General features: G+C 36.7%; 1 protein-coding gene across 1 annotated transcript in view; it reads right to left on the bottom strand.

Annotated features, from left to right (window-relative positions):
- The window catches only part of LOC135221149 (uncharacterized), a 237,813-nt gene extending 221,956 nt beyond the window's left edge, over nucleotides 1–15,857 (bottom strand). Inside the window, exon 1 of the mRNA XM_064258973.1 lies at nucleotides 15,689–15,857. Within this exon, the coding sequence (XP_064115043.1) occupies nucleotides 15,689–15,857 (169 nt within the window). The remainder of the gene's footprint in view (nucleotides 1–15,688) is intronic.
- Between the last annotated feature and the right edge of the window lie 4,143 nt (nucleotides 15,858–20,000).

Here is a 20,000-nt window from a genome sequence, read left to right as displayed (position 1 = left end):
TTTTGGCCATTTTGAAGTACATAAACTGTATTTCATTTCAGCAAGTGAAAGTTAGTGAAGTGAAAGTGTTCATTTTCCTGTGAAATATGCATTTTTTTTTTATTAATGCCTGCCTTTAAAAAACTAGGCTTACTACCGCAACTCTTTATAATACTTTATGTACTGCATTGGTATAAATCTCTCCTTTCTGGTAGAGATTTTCCAAGTATAAGCATTGCGTTAACACAAAGGATGATTTACTTGGACCTAATTTCGGTTTTACATAAATTTATTAACGATCGGCAAAATCAAATCTACTGCCAAAGCTCTTTCATGGTGCACTTTCGGTTCTTCATGGTTAGTATGATCAATAATTCAATATACCGCCAACGATACTATGCTATTTTCATATGCAAAAGTTGCAGTCAAGTTGTTTTCTCCATAAGACTAATGGGGAAATGTGTTACGCACAAAGAGTGTATAAATATAGCAGCCCGCGGCCGTAGTTGAAACTAATTACACTGATATTTATACCTACTGTTGACAGTAAAATCAGCGACAAAAATAAATGGACGGTGTGGAACCTCATCCAGGGAAAATTATTGGTCGTCGATAAATAAAAAACAGGTACTTTTGTTTCGGGGGAAACTGATTCGTTTCTTTCATTGACATAGCTGTGTGTGTGTGTGTGTGTGTGGGGGGGAATATGTTCTGGGAGCAGAGCAATGTGTCCGTTAGTTATTTTGTAAAGGGTATGAAGCGACGTAAAAAATATTGTTGCGGCTATACACGTACATACTTTTGTAGTGGATGTTTTACATACATATATATATAATATATATATATATATATATAATATATATGTATATTATATATATATATATATATTATCTATATATATATATATATATATATATATATATATAATATATATACATGTATATATATATATAATATTATATATATATATATATATATATATATATATATATATTATATATATATATTTAACGTTTTTTAAAATTGTTTAATACAAATGTATCCCTCACATATAATAACGCAAAAAAATGCTTATAAAAAATAGCCCCTGAAAAGACAGCAATATTGTATCCAAAATTGGCTTGTGATTTATTTATTTTACTTAGGTCATACCATTAAGGAATTGAACACCGGATTAAAACAACACAAATACTCAGTAGAACAGGTCAGGCAAATAATGCTTTATATTTACATTTAAGCAAAAAGTCCCGCAGAATACATTGGACGCGAAGCCAAATATTGTCGTTGTAACGAAACTATTTCAAGGATCTTGTGAGAATCTGCTTTGATTCAGTTAACCTGAGTGAATAATTTTAATGTAAGTCAAGGATTATTTTCTTTTGACCCGGTCATAAAACATATATGTTCCAGAAGGAACTGAAGGATAGAATAAAGAGAATTACCAATAAGTAGATTTTAGATTTTAATCTTTTTTGTTGACCGTTTCAATGACCTCCCAACCGTTTTGTATTTCCTTGTGATTTGCTTCTGTATAACTTTAGCTGCTGTGACCATCATGTCTTGGTAATAAGACGTGAGTAATGAGAATCTCCAGTGTTTCAATTTTCCATTTGTGGCTGTAAACTTCGGTTCGTCATCAATCATCGCGCGTTCTTTATTTTCCCCGTGATTTACAATTTAAAGTATTATCATTATAATATTTATACATGATATCATACCTATATGCTATATAAATATACCGTTAGTATAGAACTAATATTATATGGTAATTACAATACATATATAATATATTATAGTATAGTAGTATACATATTATATAACTACACTCAATAATGCATATTATATATCAAGCTATAATTACTAGCTAATATACTAGAAGTTTTTGATCGGGCAAATACAGTGAGACTTTTTTATTGAGAGAGAGAGAGAGAGAGAGAGAGAGAGAGAGAGAGAGAGAGAGAGAGAGGTATAATTTTTTTTCTTTTCACACAGATTTATTCTAATTGATAAGCCCGCATAATCCGCCTCTTAGTATTCATTAGGGCTGAATTCCGTAGAAAGAAAGACTGGGCCGATTATCGACCCTGATCCCTGTAGAGTGTGTATTTGTAGCCTGTTCGATTAGAGCTAATCACATTCTACCAAAAAAAAAAAATACGTAATGATTCTGTAATTGTGTTTGGGAAGGGCAAGGCATGTACAGTAATTGTCTGGCATATATCTCTAATTCTGAGAAATGCCGCTCAAACGCAAAACCTTCATTTCTTTTGCGATTTTGTCACTGGCGATACTCAAAATATAAGAATGATAATTGACGCAGATAAACGTGACCTTTTCTTATTTTCTTCGTTCATGATTGCCCATCTCAGCATTTTAGTATTTACACGCGCCTATAAGTTTCTTTTTTCTTTATAGTGGCGAAGATTGTTTACGCACTCTAGTTCGTGCTCAATGTCGTTACTATATTCAGACCGTGTTACAAAGGAAAGACGTACGTGAGATGAAGAGTTATACTATCATTCAACGAATTAGTGAGCGCGATTTCTGGTAAGTCTGACAGAACGAACGCTGTGTTCATCTCTGAAGTATAGTGCCAGAGAAGGACTTACAGGACGTATATTATATATATTATATATATATATATATATATATATATATATATATATATATATATATATATATATATATATATATATATATATATATATATATATATATATATATATATATATATATACATATAGTCTTAAGCCTCACATATCGTCTGAGGATAGGAAACAGGAGAGGATTTATAATGGAATCTAAAATTTGTCACTAAGAAAGACTCCCAGGGAAATGGAAAGTACTCTTTCTTTTCTCTCCACTTTGAAAAGTTGCCATGGGTGTGAACACCTTCCGAAAATCACACGGGATCTTTCCTCTTAAGAGGTTTACACGACGGATACCTTACAACCGCTGATATTCAATGCGTAGTATCTGCTTTGAAGACTGCGATTAATGAATCCATCTAGAAATTACACTGTGCACAAATTCTGCGAAATGTAATCTGTTAGAAACCTACCCGAGTCGGAAAGAAGTGGGAGGTAAGGTATTAGTATATACCTGTTTCTATATCTTTCAAAACATTCGCTTTTCATTTTCTAATATGTTGTAGACACTAGAATCGTTTCATTATGAGGAGATGCTAATTGAGAATAATCCATTTCTATCAATAATTTTTAAGATTCTTTCGAATAACAACATTAATAAACACAACCCGAATGAAAAAAAAAATATGACAACTTTGCAAGTTTATCAGTTTCCTTTACTGGATGATATCAGTTTCCAATAATAATGATTTGTGTTTTCCCACTTAAATGTTTGTCAAATGCTCACATATTACAAGCTATTGTTAGAAGCACGGAGGCTGCCTCTTACGGATGTCCCTTACAAACTTTCATCTGGAAAGTTTATGAGCAACTGGTAATTGATCAGCAATTCGTAACTCGCCTCCATTCTGAATTCCTCATAAGAAATGAGGTGTCTTTTATCTGTCTACATCAACACTCCAGTCAATTATGTATGATATGGATGTCGCTTTAAAAATGAGCATTGTTAACCGGACCATTGCGAATGGATAAATTTTAATTTTTCTATTTGTTTTATTTAGTTGATAAAAAAAGAAAAGAAAGGATGAGGTGATTCATTAACTTCCATATGTCTAAATTCCAAGCGAGAGCCGAGTGTGGGCCGCTCACCAGCCGGGCTGATAACTTCGATACATTTCAGTAATTATTACTTCATAAGAAATTCAGCATCTCTCCTTATCTACCATTCAGCGCCCCGTGAATTTTTCAGCAGCAGAAATGAGACCAGATTCATTTTTTAATATATGGTTAGGTGGGAAAGAACTGGAGCATATTTCTCCGCGAGAGTCTTGAAATAAATGATAATAATAATAATAATAATAATAATAATAATAATAATAATAATAATAATAATAATAATAATAATAATAATAATAATAAGGAAAGTGATGGAGTCCGAAGGAGGTAGGATGCAACCCGGAACCCTCACACTATAAATACACCCAGTCGAATTGGAGGACTGATAACCATAAATAAATCAAAAAATTAAAAAATTAATAAATAAAAAAATAAATAAAAAATTAAATATTGATAACAACAATAATAATTTCTGGTATCACTATTGTTGAGATTTCTGTATATCAATACTTCTTGTAAACTGACAATATCTTATGGGAAATATATCAATTTCTTAAGCTACATTAAGAGAGTTGCCTTTTTTCCATTCTTTATTTTATTTATTTATTTTTTTGGTGATGGTTGTGGTGTGGGAGATAATAAATATCGAAGCATAATTTATAATATTATAGATGCCCTCGACTTTATTTATTTTATTTTATTTATTTATTTATTTATTCAGTGGCCTAGGGATTACAATATTTACTGATACTCATTTTCTGCTCTGCCTTTATCAGGCGAGATAGACACACTGATGTGAGCTGAAGACAAGAGACATGAAATATTGCAGGTCATACAATGGCTCCATGGAAATAAAAGCGTCCAGTATTTAAAACAGTCTCCTAAGTGAAGAAATTCCATGCTGTATAAGCTATAGTAGATTCACATCACCCGTGCATCTGATGACTAGGCCCGTCCCTTACGACGCTCCTGATTGACTGTTGGTAAGCCAATCACATGGCTGGAAACTCAGTCTCTCTCGAGAGAGTTCACATAGGCAGGATGTATGTTCCACCTGCTGAGGATTACGTCTTTTCGAAAGTATCCCTCAGTCTCTCTCGAGAGAGACTGAGAGTTTCCAGCCCTGTGATTGGCTCATTAGCAGCCAGTCAGGAGCGTCGTAAGGGATTGGCCTAGACATGAGGTGTAAGGTATGCAAGCCACTTCCAGCCAGCCAGCAAGCAACGGGCTTGGCGCAGAGAGGACGGCCAGGATGACGAATCATGCAGTAAATGATCCGAATGAATTAATGGCTTTAGTTACTCCTCTTTACAGATGCACGTAGGAGTTATTGATTCGGGCTGCATCCCAACAGCAGCGATCGGCGGCGCCGGCAGCAGCAGCAGCACAGGAAGCGCAAAATATTACCCACCTCGCTGCTACAGAATCTGCCCCACTTATTCCTGCAAAATCCCAAATGAAAGTTAAATATTCGGCCGCGGCTGATGATTCCCGGTCGCGAAAATAAATCAGCGAGGCGCAATGCGATCAATTTGAAGTTAACGTGATCCCTCAAAAGTCAAAAACAAAAGGAATGGAAGAATTAAACGGTTCAAAATTTTTGCCGGCCATTTTCCAGGCGCCCTTTTATGTATTGACCGTAATTTGTTTAACCATGTTTTCAATATTGGGAGCTGAAATCAAATCGACGTTCGCTATTATTCATTTTTGCCAATTACGGCTGTGTTGCCATTTTCACCTAGTTCTTATCACGCCCGGGACGACCCGCCCGCATTCGGACAGTGATGACGGGTGGGCGTAGGTTGGATTTAGAATGGACACCAGTGCCGAAGATAGAGGAGAAGGGGCCACAGATGCAAATAAGTATGATAAGGATGCAGGCAACGATGACGATCAGCGTCATCTCCAACATCAAACAAACTGACACACATCCCGATATTTTCTTAGGCCACATCATTTACCAGACATACTTCAAAGCTGGACCCCGAAGCGTAGCAAGACGAAAATCTATACATGACGTTCCAATATCACTGTGCAGGAACTTCTTCGCTTTGAATCTCTCTCGGGGTCGAGTTTTTTTTTTTTTTTTTTTTTTTAATCCCCGACACTGCACATTCCTCAAATGTATTTCTGATCGCTCTCCCGTTCCATTTTTTCGTGACACTGTTCTCACCTCCCGTTCTGATGAATATTCCGTTTGATATTCATATTCAGCCACAGTAAATCTAGGCTATCTATTTTTTATTTGTACCGGCATTTCCACGCAAACTGTTTCTTACTTTATGTATATTTCACTGTTTTTTAATTATTTTTATTTTCTCATTTAATATAAATCGAATGTGTTTAACTCCATCATTTCCACAGTTTTACCTTAGTCTTTCAGCATTTCATATCGGCTATCATCATTACTTTTCCCACCATTTTCACTTCTCTTTTTACTTGGAGAGCTTCCATTTATGCATTTATAATCATTTATAATAAAAAGGATGACGGTTATATATTGCATAAGCATGGCTTTTTGCTGTATATCATTTACATATGGAGTGACCTTCCTGCTAAATTCTTGTGGTGGGGCTACAATTCATCCCCCCCATCCCCCCCCCCCCCCCCCCCCCCCCCCCCCCCCCCCACTCTCTCTAGTTCCCTCTTTATTTATCTCGCAAATCTAATAAATTATATTACATTCCTGACGGGAGGTTAATATAATGAGGATACTGGATTCAGCATTGGTATGATTGTGCATTTTTTTATAATAAGTATTCCATTATAAAATACTCATTCAATCATTCAGCAAACATCTATGAAACTTAACCACATTGTCCTACAATTCAGCTACAGCAATTAGGGACAGTTATTAAAGACAAAACAAAAATCCAGTGTACTAATTTCGTTATTAAATACTCAATTTTTCACGGATATTAAAAGCCAATGACGTTTTGGGAGTACGCCGTCATTGAACGTACCAGTTCCAAAGTAATTGAATCTTTTATGCTTTAATGGGGAGAAGGAGGGAGTTGGGGGGGGGAGGGGGAGGTCCACTTGCGGCATATTCGCCGGGTTTTCGATATCAAAGAGTATCAAAGAACGCCAAGGCCATTTGTTCATTGGCTTACTTTAAAGCAGAGGTTCTTAACCCTTTGAAGACTCCAGGCCACCAATGAATTATCCAATATGGTTCCATACCCCATTTTCTCAAGTCCACTCAAGTCCTATTTGTTGACAACATACCTTAATATACTTAGTTTAATACATACTTCAAGTAGGAATAGCTAGGAACAGAACATACAAGAAAATCAAGAGCATTTATAGTTTTATACAACAATTTATTTACAAAATGTATCCATGTATACACTGACACATTAAAATCAAATATATACAAATATCCAGAGATCATATCCCATACCCCCAGCATGTGGTTCTCGTACGCCTAAGGGGTATGGATACCTGCTGTTAAGAACCCCTGGAATAAAGGCTCCTAGTGCTTTGCTTATGCTGGCAAGTATTATGTTTGATTATTTTACTGTTTTTTCAAAGAATTTTCTTCCTCGTTCCTCAGAGCCTCTCTGGGTCTGACTGACTATGTCCCAAAGATGTTAAAAGCAGCAAAGATAATGTTTCCATGATTTGTTTGGCTTCCTCCAGCTCAATATTTTTAGAGAAAAAAGTCATAGTAAAATTTTTCAAGGCCTAAACTGTTCCTACATAACACTGGAAGAATATAACTATTCTCTCCCATCAAGATTGATTTGGTTTGTTTGACAAATTTCAAAGGGAAATTACTAGTATTTTCTTTTTTTTTTAAATCTCCAAACATTAGAAAATAGTTATCAAGCCTAGAAATTCATCCGAATTATAGAAGAAAACTAAATACTGGCGTAACAGTAAGTTGAAGTATTGATAACTTTGTTTGATTTAATGACTTTTTGATTTTTTTGACTGCTTGGTTATCTGCTAAAACAAGTTGCATTGCCTCCTCTTACTTTCGTCTATAGCAAAAAAAAGAACAGATTTAAAATGACTTTATATCAATTCTCGATCAAGTGGAATAATAATATAATATAATAATAATAATAATAATAGAAATAATAATAATGGTTTCAAACAGTAAAAAAGTACATCACACGAAATGTTCTGAGTTCTCAAATAAGGGGAACTTATGTAACAACCAAGTCTAAGACGAAGTCAGAAAACCACTTGATTCAGAAGATGTTACAGGAATGTTTTAAATAAAGGGTGAAATAATGAGTCTATATTAAAAAAAAAAAATAACAGCACCCTTCAGAGCAACGGCACACAAATCTATGTATATATAAATGGATGTGTGTGTGTGTGTGTGTGTTGCTCCAGCATAGCTCTGAAAGGCACTGAACAATTTCAACCAAACTTGGAATACTTATGACTAACTATCTGGAAAAAAAATAATGTGGGGGTAAGACATCACATGCATCAAAAGGAACTGCAGGTGAAATGTGAGAATAAATGAAAATAACAGATATTAGAGTCTACTCTACTGATTTCGAGGTCGCTGAGATGAATAGTGAAACTCTTAATGCCCTTTAAGTCAAAGTTCACCCCTGATAGGGAGCGGGGCTGAGAAGGGGATGAGAAGAGGGTAAAGTATAAAAATGACCAGAAATGACGGATATGAGTGTCTAATCCATAGTTTTTGAGGTCGCTAAGATGAACAGTGACACTTTTGATGCTCTTTGAGTCCAAGTTCAGTCCTGGTGGGTAAGGGGCATTGAGAAGAGGATGAGAAGAGGATAAAGTATAAAAATAATCGAAAACGACAGATATTAGTGTCTAATCCATAGTTTTTGAGGTTGCTGAGATGAATAGTGACACTCCTGATGCCCTTCAAGACCAAGTTCAGCCCCAGCAGGAATGGGGGCCTAAAAGGGGTGAAATATAAAATTTCAAGAATGCTGAGCAATGTAATCAGAGCAACTACCTTAATATAAAAGAGAGAGAGAACAAGGGGGAAATTTCTGGGGAGCACTGGGTTGGTCAGCTACAGTGTCCTATAAAAATCATGGCCAGCAACATTAAATATAGTCTAATTTTTGTAGCTGACAACCATATTAGTCCTTATTGTTAGCCTGGCACAAGTGCTTGATATCTAATGGCCATGATTTTAAGTATTAATTACCTTTGTTATTTCTCAAATCTTTTAATGCCTCTATAATTTCCGTAGCTCATATTTTTGAGAAATGTAGAGCAACAAATTTTAACACATTCATATTTTTGTTTTCGTGTTTTATATGAAAAAAAGGCCGTAACTAAAGGGGCTAAAGAGATTAAGTCTCCCCAAATGCCTTTATGTTATTTGTTGGTCAAAAAGCTTCAACTATAATTTTCCTTTTCTGTATTTGAATATAATTTCAAATCCCACTTCATGTTCATTCAGAGCTTCTATTACCTTACATATTTATTTACTTATTTATTTATTCATCTATTTATTTAATTAGTAGTTTGAGAGAAGGTGTATTTGGTTGTTCAAACTCGTGAATTTCTCAGGTGATTCTTTCTGATAAACATTTGCTGATTTTGCATATTTTGGCACCTAATTTTACACTTTATTAATGGACGATAACATCTTTTAAATTAAATTTCATGAAAAATCTTTCAGATAGATATTACTGAAAGCTTCATTTCTATCTTTGATCTTTTACACGAGTTTTATTTTTATTAATATTCAGTTTATTTTTAAATGGCCAGTTATTTAAAGCCTTGATTTTTCTTACTTTGTGAATCACAATTTTATAAATATTTATTTTTATTTTTATTTTAAGGATCCCAATGAGCTTAGTGCTATGTATCACATGTACTTATTGATGATTTTACAATCCTCCCTATTTCAGGCTTCATTCTAGCACACACACACACACACACACACACACACACACACACACACACACACACACATATATAAATATTATATATTATATATATATATATATATAGATATATAATATATATATATATATATATATATATATATATATATATATATATATATATTCATATATATATATATTATAAATATATATAAGATTTTAAATAAATGATGCAGTCAGATTTGCAATTACAACAGAATATGAAAGACGTGCTCTAATAAGTAAATTTTCCAGATCCTGGGAAATCTCATCAAGTTAAAACATTATGCAACCATTGAAATAACTCCTAAGAACTCCCGGAACAATACTGCCATCTCATCTCCTCGAAGCGCTGAAGGCTTTGGGTTTGCATGCACAATAGAAGACGCCCTGGTAGTATCAGTGAAAGGCAATTGTAATGAGACGCCATTTGTTCGTCGTCAGCAGTACATCACATCATGAAAAGTAGTTGGCAGAAACTCTGATGGGTAGAAAGGACAACTCGGTTTTAATGTTTGCATAATCATACCGTAAGATATTCTGGATTAGAGAGAGAGAGAGAGAGAGAGAGAGAGAGAGAGAGAGAGAGAGAGAGAGATCATCATATTTCTTGCCATTAAATTGGTCACTGATAATATTCAGCTTAGAATATGGTAAAACGACTAAAAGTTTAATTTTTTTTTCAAAATTTTTGTTTAACGTTTAGTTATATATCTTGAACCATGAAAAAACCAAATACATGGTTGCACATTCATTATGGAAATGGCAGGTTTAAATCATTACGGGTACAGAATACGAACTATTATCAGCAATTAACTCCCCCCCCAAAAAAAAAAAAAAAAATAAAATAATTCATAACAGGGGTACGTTTATTAACATTTTGCCAACAGTGGGTCACTCTTATTTAACCATATTTGCATAAATCGTGAATATCGTTACCGCAATGGCAGTTACCAATTGTCTATATTATGCTTCATTTTGTGTGTTTGCATTATCATAATTAGGTCGCAAAAATATATAATATCAATAAACACAAAGTCCGGTTACCTCGACCTCAATTATGACGGAGATTGGATTTCCGCTGTAAATGTTTAGCAATACCACAAAATAATTTTTTTAGGTTCATATATTGCCACATGCATTCACGTGCACACAAACACACACATAAACTCATATATATAGTATATATATATATATATATATATATATATATATATATATATATATATATATATATATATATAGTATATATAATATATATATATATAATTATATATATATTATATGATGTACCTGGGAGTGCATAACTGTGGAGAATAAAATGAAATTGATCTGGCAATGACCTGGACAGTGAGGGGGAATCTTATGCAAAATTACAGCTGGGGGCCTGCTTCAGATTAGGTAATAGTTATGTAAACACTAGGGTTTAGCTTGACTGATTATATTTACTCTCTTAACCCCATTAGAAAAGAAAGGATTACGCCCTAGGGGTTCGAGAAGGACGTTAGGTCCCCGTAACACAGATAATAATTGACAATGAGTTAGATCTTGCAGTAGATGAACAGGTGATCAGAGGTTTCCAGGCACTTGGAGCAAAGAAAACAATAGGGAAATTTTTCCCCGGAGCACACGAGGTGAGAATCCAGAATCCGCAGTACACTGAGAGTCTGTAACAAGACCAATTGGAAGTTGAATACAATGCGTATATAGTCGTTGATCGAGGACGATATGTAACGGAAGGTCCCTCACAACTCGATCTCACAAAGAAATGGGTTAGGTTACTGATCACTTACAAAGAATGGAATTTCGTTGCTTATTACCAAGAAACGCTCTTGGCTGATGGCCCAAAACACTATACAACTATGACACTACAGGAATTGCTCGAGAAGTATGAAAGGAAGATGGGAGATGGGAATGACTACTAATAACTTTGAAATTCACACATTACCTTCTGTACGAGTTCAGAGTCGTCTTCCTCAGGGTGCTGGTCAGGGAGGGGTTTGTGAATCACCACAAAAGGTCACAAAAGCTAGCAAACAGTCTGTCTCAGAGGGAAGTATCCCAGAGGAGCGCACAAGAAGTCATAGGGAGTTCTAAGATCATTCGCCGTTGTTGTTTGCGATTAAGCTGGCCTTATGCCATCTCGGACTCTTGCTCATAGAGCAGCCTGTGGGAGCATTCGTTTGGTGTTTGTGACTTACATGACTCGGCAGCATCCCGGTAGATGGCATTACCTGTCCCTTGACACCTTTTCGCCACGAGGTCGTACTAGGTGACCATACGGTCTGTTTTTTTTTTTTTTTTTAATATGGTGGCTGGTCGCCCTCTACCGGCTGTGCGGCATGCTCTTGGGTGGACTTTCTCATCCAGCCACCAAATCCACAAACATAAGAGGCCAGCAGTCAAATGTGCAGATGGTAATTAAAGGATTAATTCCTTAAAGGAAGTGGTGTGTAAGAGAGAGTGGTAATTCACATGTATTTTTATTAAGACCGAAAATATAAAGACTGTTTCCTTCTGGGTTTCCTAGTATTATGTTAACTTGAACTTGAAGAGGAGATGGCGTAAATTGAGGTACCTCTATTACAGTTATATAATATAAATATATATATATATATATATATATATATATATATATATATATATATATATATATATATATATATATATATATATATATATAGTCTCTACTTTTGTATATGTCCATTATAGCACTTCAATCCCTCATTCAATCTGCTTTGATATGCACTACACAAATAATTAAACACAGCAGCCTTTACTTTTTGTTCATACTTACCTTCAGCATTTGCACTTCACCCTCTTAGTAGCCAATGAACTCGGCAGTCCTTTCTTACATTTTAATTTCCATCAACTTTCCTCATATATTCCCAAACCATTTGCAAGGAATCTGGCTTCAACAGTTCAAGGACTCGCCTCTTCTCTCACCTGCTGCTATCCGTTACATCTGCACGCAGTTATACTCCTTAGTCAAACACATTTCTTTAACCTTTCGTGATTCATCTTCGTATCTTATGTGTGTAATAGTAAATTTGCTCACGTAAACATCAGCCACTTTATTTTCTAATTAGGTATAGCTGCCTTTTCATATCCCAAAATTTGTGGCTATATATCCCACCTCACACTGACTTTTCTAACTTCTCCATTCCTCACTGATTCTTATCATTTTCCATCCACATAAGTGCAGCACAACCCTTTTCAATACCCTTTCACCCCAACAGTCACTCAAGCAATTCAATATACTAACAGAAGTTTCAATGTCTTTCAACAACTATTGGGCATTCTAGATAATACCTTCTATATCAGATATGCTTAAAATCAAAGTCCACATGACTCTTTTTTTTTCAGTTTTTTGCCACTTGTTTTTAGCAACAAATTTTTTCTCATTGTGGCGGGATCACAAGCTAAATAAACAACCTGGCTAAACAAAAAAAAAAATAAATAAAAAACCACCCACCCCCCCCCCCCCACATAAACCTAATCACTCCAGCTGCACAACTCACCCCAGTCACACTTTCCTCTTTACACTACAGCATACACGCAGGACAATTGACTATACCTCCAGGGCTATGCTGTGCTGTCTGCCGGTCGAGGTCACAGAGATATCAACCACAACAAAGACCACAACCCACAACCCAACAACAAAACAACACCCAAGGACTACAACCCAACAACTCAACAACAACACAACAACCAAGGAACACAACCACAACTCAGCAACACAGCAAACAACCAAGGAACACAACCACAACCTAACAACACAGCAAATAACCAAGGAACACAACCACAACCTCACATATAATAACAAAAACTCAACAACACAACAAAAGACCACTGTACAAACAACACAAAAAAAGCAACACACACACCCACTAACAACACCAAACCTAACAACAACCAACAACAAATCAACAAAACATAACTCAAAAGAATTTCAATGCCTTCACTGAAATGCTGCCAACACTACTGTCTATCACCAGCTCTCACCAAAGACTGACTCAAAAACTAACCAAAACACAGAACTCCAACAACTAACGGGACCAGCAGACGACCCAAAACTCACCAACAGCCAATACAGTCGTTAACCATCCAACCACCAATTACGCTCTCTCTCTCTCTCTCTCTCTCTCTCTCTTTCTTTCTGTCTCTCTCTCTCACATACACACACACACACAGACGTTGTCAAATGGAATTCCATAACTCCTCCATATTTCCTCCCCGTTACATTTAACAACACCTTCTTTCACTCACAACACCCACACTAAATAGCCTTCCGTAACACCCATGGATGCTCAGATGCAGGCTGCCTGGATCTTGTTTGAGGGCCCACATACACATTCTCAGTTACACCTTCCCGGTGAAATTTTACTAAACCCTGACAATTCAAACCCACACACACACACTATGTATCATTCCTCCCCTCAAAGTCATCTGTATTACATGCTTTATCCACCATTTTTACCCTAAAACTAACCCCTCTATCATGCAGCTCACATTTCTCCCTTTCAGTCCCCTTCCTTATCTCGTTCCGCTTTCTTCCATACACAACCAACACCAACTGCCGATCTTCCAGACCCATTTGCTCACTGACACTCGGTTCACATTTATTCACCCTCAACCACTCACTCATCGCATTCTCCCGAACATACTGTCGCATACTAGAGGACCCACCAAACTGAATCCCCTTAACACCTAGTTTCCCGAATTCCCAGCCTGACTCATCCTCTTTCGCCTACACACACTCGCCACGTGACCTTCCATTCCACATTCAACACATTTCGCATGCTGTTCTTTACACATCCTAGCATAGTGCCTGTTCTTCCCGCAGTTGCCACAAACTACATTCATACGGGTACCCCGACATCCACTAGCTATGTGCCCTACCTGTCCACACCTGTAACACTTAATATCCCTATCTTTCTTACACTCGCTCAATAAATGCCCCGTTTGCCCACACCCGAAGCACGCTCCTAACACCCACCGACATTCATTCTTCCTGTGTCCTGGCTTACCACAACTATAACACTGCTGCTGCTCTCGCTCACAACTAACTGATCCTACTCTTCCAACACTCACATTCCTATCTCTTTTAGGGCTAAATACACTCACATTCTTTGTCCTAACGCTCCTATCTACCATTTGCTCTGCCATTCGCCTTGGCCCTTCCAAAACTGCCTCCCTATAGCTTTTAAACTCTGGTACAACCTCAGCTACTTCAGTCCTAACACTAACACTTCTACTCTCTTTCATACACCTATCTAATTCGTAATCCTCTACTATCTCTAAAATGTCGTTCCACGTCAACCTTTCATTCGTCCATCGCATTTTCTCATTACATTTCAGATTCATAAACTCATATACACTTTGGTACAGTCGCCAACAACTTTTGCACTAACTCCTTACCCTCATTTATCCCTTCGTCCCCAAACTTTTTCCTGGCTAATGTTTCCAATCTGCACACATACATCGACAATGACCCACCAACATTCATTCTTGCCTCTTCAAAATCTTGCTTTCTCCTATATCTAATGCTACTCTTTATCCTCTTTGCTTGTTCTACAATCCTAGCTTTCACACTCTCATACAGCATACTCCCTACACTCATCCTTACCCCATACATACTCAATAAAAATCCCATAAAAAAAACTACCTAACTCTCTTGCCCATAATTTGCCTCACAATACCTCTCATATTCCTTAAAAAAGTCCCATATGTCCCTACTACATTATTCCTCGTATTGTGCTCATCGGGGTACCTCTCTCATATTCACAGCCTTTTGTACTTCTTGATCACTCTCTGACTACGCTCTTCTTACCCTTCTTCTTTCTACCTACCTGTTTCGACTCACCGCTATCTAAATCACTCTCAGCCCTTTCCTCAATGTATTCAGTCCTAGTCTCATCCTGTCCATCACCCTTACTAACCTTCTTTCCCTTAGTCTTCTTTTCCTCAGCCCCCTTCTTATTCTTGTCCTCAGGTTCATCCTTATCCTGTGTCTTCCCCTTCTTTCCCTTACCTATCACAACCAAATCACTTTCGTCGTACTCTCATCCACTCGCTCTTTCACCTCCCTTACCACTCCTGGCCCGTCACAAGACCTAGTAGGCCTGCCTCCTACAGCTCCCTCTCCCATGAATCCCTTCATCATTTCCTGCACCATCTCTTGCACTGCAGTCATCATTACCTCAAATATTTCGTCCATTTTCTCAACCATTCTCTCTTCCGCTCCTTTCATCTCTTCTTTCATTTCCACTTTCGCATTCCTTGGCATTCCTCTCATTTCCTCTAACTTGCTCTTCAGCTCCTCACACTATACCCTCAACCTCTCATTCTCCACTTCCAACCTTCTCTTAGCTTCCCTCGCCAACCTCAGCTCCTCCTTCAGCCTCTCTATCTCCTTCAACCCTTCCATCCTCACTTTCTCCACCAATCACACAACTCAATACCCCAATCGCCCTGCAGCTGCCGCACCAACAGTCCCTGTTCGGGAGCCAAAAAAATAATGTGGCGGGATCACAAGCTAAAAAATCAAGCTGGCTAAATCCCCCTCACATAAACCGAATTACTCCAGCTGCCCAACTCACCCCAGTCAGACTTTCCTCTTTACAGCATACACGCAGGACAATTGACCTATACCTACAAAAAAAAAAACACACACACACACACAAAACACACATTACTTACCAACTCCAAATACTCCAGGGCTATGCTGTGCTGTCTGCCGGTTGAGGTCACAGAGATATCAACCACAACAAAGACCACAACCCACAACCCAACAACAAAGCAACACCCAAGGACTACAACCAAACAACTCAACAACAACACAACAACCAAGGAACATAACCACAACTTAACAACACAGCAAACAACCAAGGAACACAACCACAACTTAACAACAGAGCAAACAACCTAAGAACACAACCTCACATATAACAACAAAAACTCAACAACACAACAAAAGACCACAGCACAAACAACACAAAAAGCAACACAAACACCCACTAACAACACAAAACTTAACAACAACAATAAAACAACAAAACACAACTCAAACGAATTTCAATGCCTTCACTGAAATGCTGCAAACACTACTGTCTATCACCAGCTCTCACCAAAGACTGACTCAAAAACTAACCAAAACACAGAACTCCAACAACTAATGGGACCAGCAGACGACCCAGAACTCACCAACAGTCAATACTGTCGTTAACCATCCAACCACCAATTACGCCCTCTCTCTCTCTCTCTCTCTCTCTCTCTCTCTCTCTCTCTCTCTCTCTCACACACACACACCACACACACAGACGTTGTCAAATGGAACTCCATAGCTCCTCCATATCATAATTCCTAAGTTCTGACACAGTCGCTCATTTACAATTTGTGATCTATACTAATGTTCCTTGTCTATATCAGCAATGCTATTGTCTTAAATTTTCTGTCTCACCTTCGTAACATAATCAGTTAAATTCCTACCGTATGTCTTCATGGAACACTGAGAAATTTCATGGCAATGGGACTCTACAGTTACCCTTATCACATCATTCTTGTTCAGTGGGATCAATAATTCCAATTACCACTCTCTCATTAAGGAATACCTTAACAACATGTTTAGGTTAGGCACTTAACCAAACTATCTCTATCTTGAGAGATTACCTCTAGTAAACCAGATACGTCTTGGTAACTTCCTTTTCGTAAGCCCTTTTATTACCCTGAATATCTGTCAAATGAGTAAGTACTCCTTTCACATCTGGATCCTTCCAATCCACCACTTCAGCATTTCTTCAGAACACTCTCCCCATCGCCAAATCTTCTATTCTCTTTAAACAGCACCTCGCGTTTTTTTTTTTTTTTTTTTGGTTTTATTAGATTTCAGACGCCTTTCTTACCGTAATTATCTACAAAATCTCAAACTTTTAATCATTTTTACACCTCTTATCAATAATAACATTTACAATCTTAATTTTTTTCTACATTCCTCTACCGGCATTCACTCCCTGCAGAGTCAGTGACATAAATCTGAAATTTTAATATGTACACGTTTGAAACTTTTTCATTGACGATGAGGTTAGCCTCAATGCTTTTTTCATCCAACTTTCCTTATTTTCAAGAAACTCATTTGTTTCAGTTAAGTATATTACGAGTAATTCACTCTCTCTTAATTCATTTATGTTTCTTTATACACACACACACACACACACACACACACATATACATATATATATATATATATATATATACATATATATATATATATATATATAGATATATATATATATATAGTATATATATATAAATATATATATATATATATATATATATATATATATATATATATATATATATATATATATATATATATATTCTTACAGTGGACGCCTCTCGTACAGCCTTACACATTAAGACCTGTTTCTAATAAACTTTGTTTGTTAGAAAAGAACTTAACTTCAAAGCAAAGTTTTCTTATCAATCAGGGTGAAATATGAAACCCTAACCTTTTCATCCTTTGCAACATATACGACGAACACGCTGGTCATATAATACCAGCCTAAAATTGTAAAGCAAAAAAATAAAAAGAGAGAGAGAGAAAGAAAGATAAAAAACCTGTTATGAATAGAAAGACAGGGAAAAGGGTATATTGCTATATTGTTTATGAAATAGGAGAAGACATGTGAACGCAGAGGGGAAAACAATGAAGACCAGAAAGAGAGAAGGGTGAGTGAGGTTAGGTAAGTTCTTGCATTAGCTGATTTCATCTTTTTTTTTTTCATCAAGGAAAATGAATGTTTATTCCTCAGGGTTACATTGGTATCATTCACCTTCACAATATCTGACATGATGTTCATGGCCTTCATTTGCATTGTTTTAGTTTAACTGTGGCCTAAGGTATTTTTTCCAATCAATATGATCTTTTGGGGTCAAGTCACCACGGATCAATTGGTTTTGTTGCGAATAATCTTATTTTTTAAATTAAATTTAAAACGTTTTTCTTACCAAAGCAGCAGCCCTCTGGCCATCATTCTGGATTCTGTGATGGAGGATCAAACAGACAACTTTTCAAAGAAATGTAAATTATGATTTCCTCATTGCTCAATAGATACTCCAGTTCAAAATGCTTAATTTGTATACTTGGCTAGGGTCACGGGCCTTTTAAAGTTATACCCAAAAAGTGCTGAACTTCTTAATTAGAGATCTGTAAGACAAGATCACTCTGCCGCAATCATCTTTACTTCCTGGAATTTCAATAAACAGACAAGTTAAGTCCCATCTGATCAGCATAGTTTCTAGACGCACATAAATTCACTGACAATTTCTTTCAGTTAAGAGACACTAAGCATGTGTGACATAGTTCCCAGGGGCAAGTTCCCGAACTGTAACCGAGTATCGTCCCTTCCTTGAAAAGTCTGGACGCCATATCTTAGAGAGTAACCATAGAATCTTCTTGAAAACAATCGCACTATGTTTCCCACACCCAAATCACTTGTAAGAGCTTCCTTGAACTAACCTAACCATGAGGAGCTTTCTTGAACTAACTAACCATAAGGAGCTTTCTTGAACTAACCTAACCTTAAGGAGCTCCTTGAGCTAACGTTAACCCTAAGGAGCTTCCTTGAACTAAGCTAGCCTTTCACATAACGTAAACCGGGGCTGGTGCAATCTCAAGAACAATCTCATTATGTTTCCCACACCCAAATTACCTGTAAGAACTTCCTTGAACTAACCTAACCTTAGGGAGCTTCCTTGAACTAAACTAGACTTTAGGACCTTCCTTGAACTAACCTAACCATAAGGACCTTCCTTGAACTAACCTAACCTTAGGGAGCTTCCTTGAACTAACCTAACCTTAGGGAGCTTCCTTGAACTAAACTAGCCTTAAGGACCTTCTTTGAACTAGATTAGACTTTAGGACCTTCCTTGAACTAAACTAGACTTTAGGACCTTCCTTGAACTAACCTAACTTTAAGGACCTTCCTTGAACTAGACTAGACTTTAGGACCTTCCTTGAACTAGATTAGACTTTAGGACCTTCCTTGAACTAGACTAGACTTTAGGACCTTCCTTGAACTAACCTAACTTTAAGGACCCTCCTTGAACTAGACTAGACTTTAGGACCTTCCTTGAACTAGACTAGACTTTAGGACCTTCCTTGAACTAACCTAACCTTAAGGAGCTTCCTTGAACTAGACTAGACTTTAGGACCTTCCATGAACTAGACTAGACTTTAGGACCTTCCTTGTACTAACCTAACCTTAAGGAGCTTCCTTGAACTAAACTAGACTTTAGGACCTTCCTTGAACTAACCTAACCTTAAGGAGCTTCCTTGAACTAGACTGAATCTCTGTGAAATTTCCTGATACAATGCCTATACGAAACATGATGCCCAATTTGAATTCTGCAAATAAATGAATAAATAAATAAATAAATA

Source organism: Macrobrachium nipponense, chromosome 2, assembly GCF_015104395.2.
Source record: "Macrobrachium nipponense isolate FS-2020 chromosome 2, ASM1510439v2, whole genome shotgun sequence".
In the NCBI taxonomy this organism is placed as follows: domain Eukaryota; kingdom Metazoa; phylum Arthropoda; class Malacostraca; order Decapoda; family Palaemonidae; genus Macrobrachium; species Macrobrachium nipponense.
Note: the sequence above shows the minus strand (reverse complement) of the source record. Positions and strands in the feature narration are given on the sequence as shown.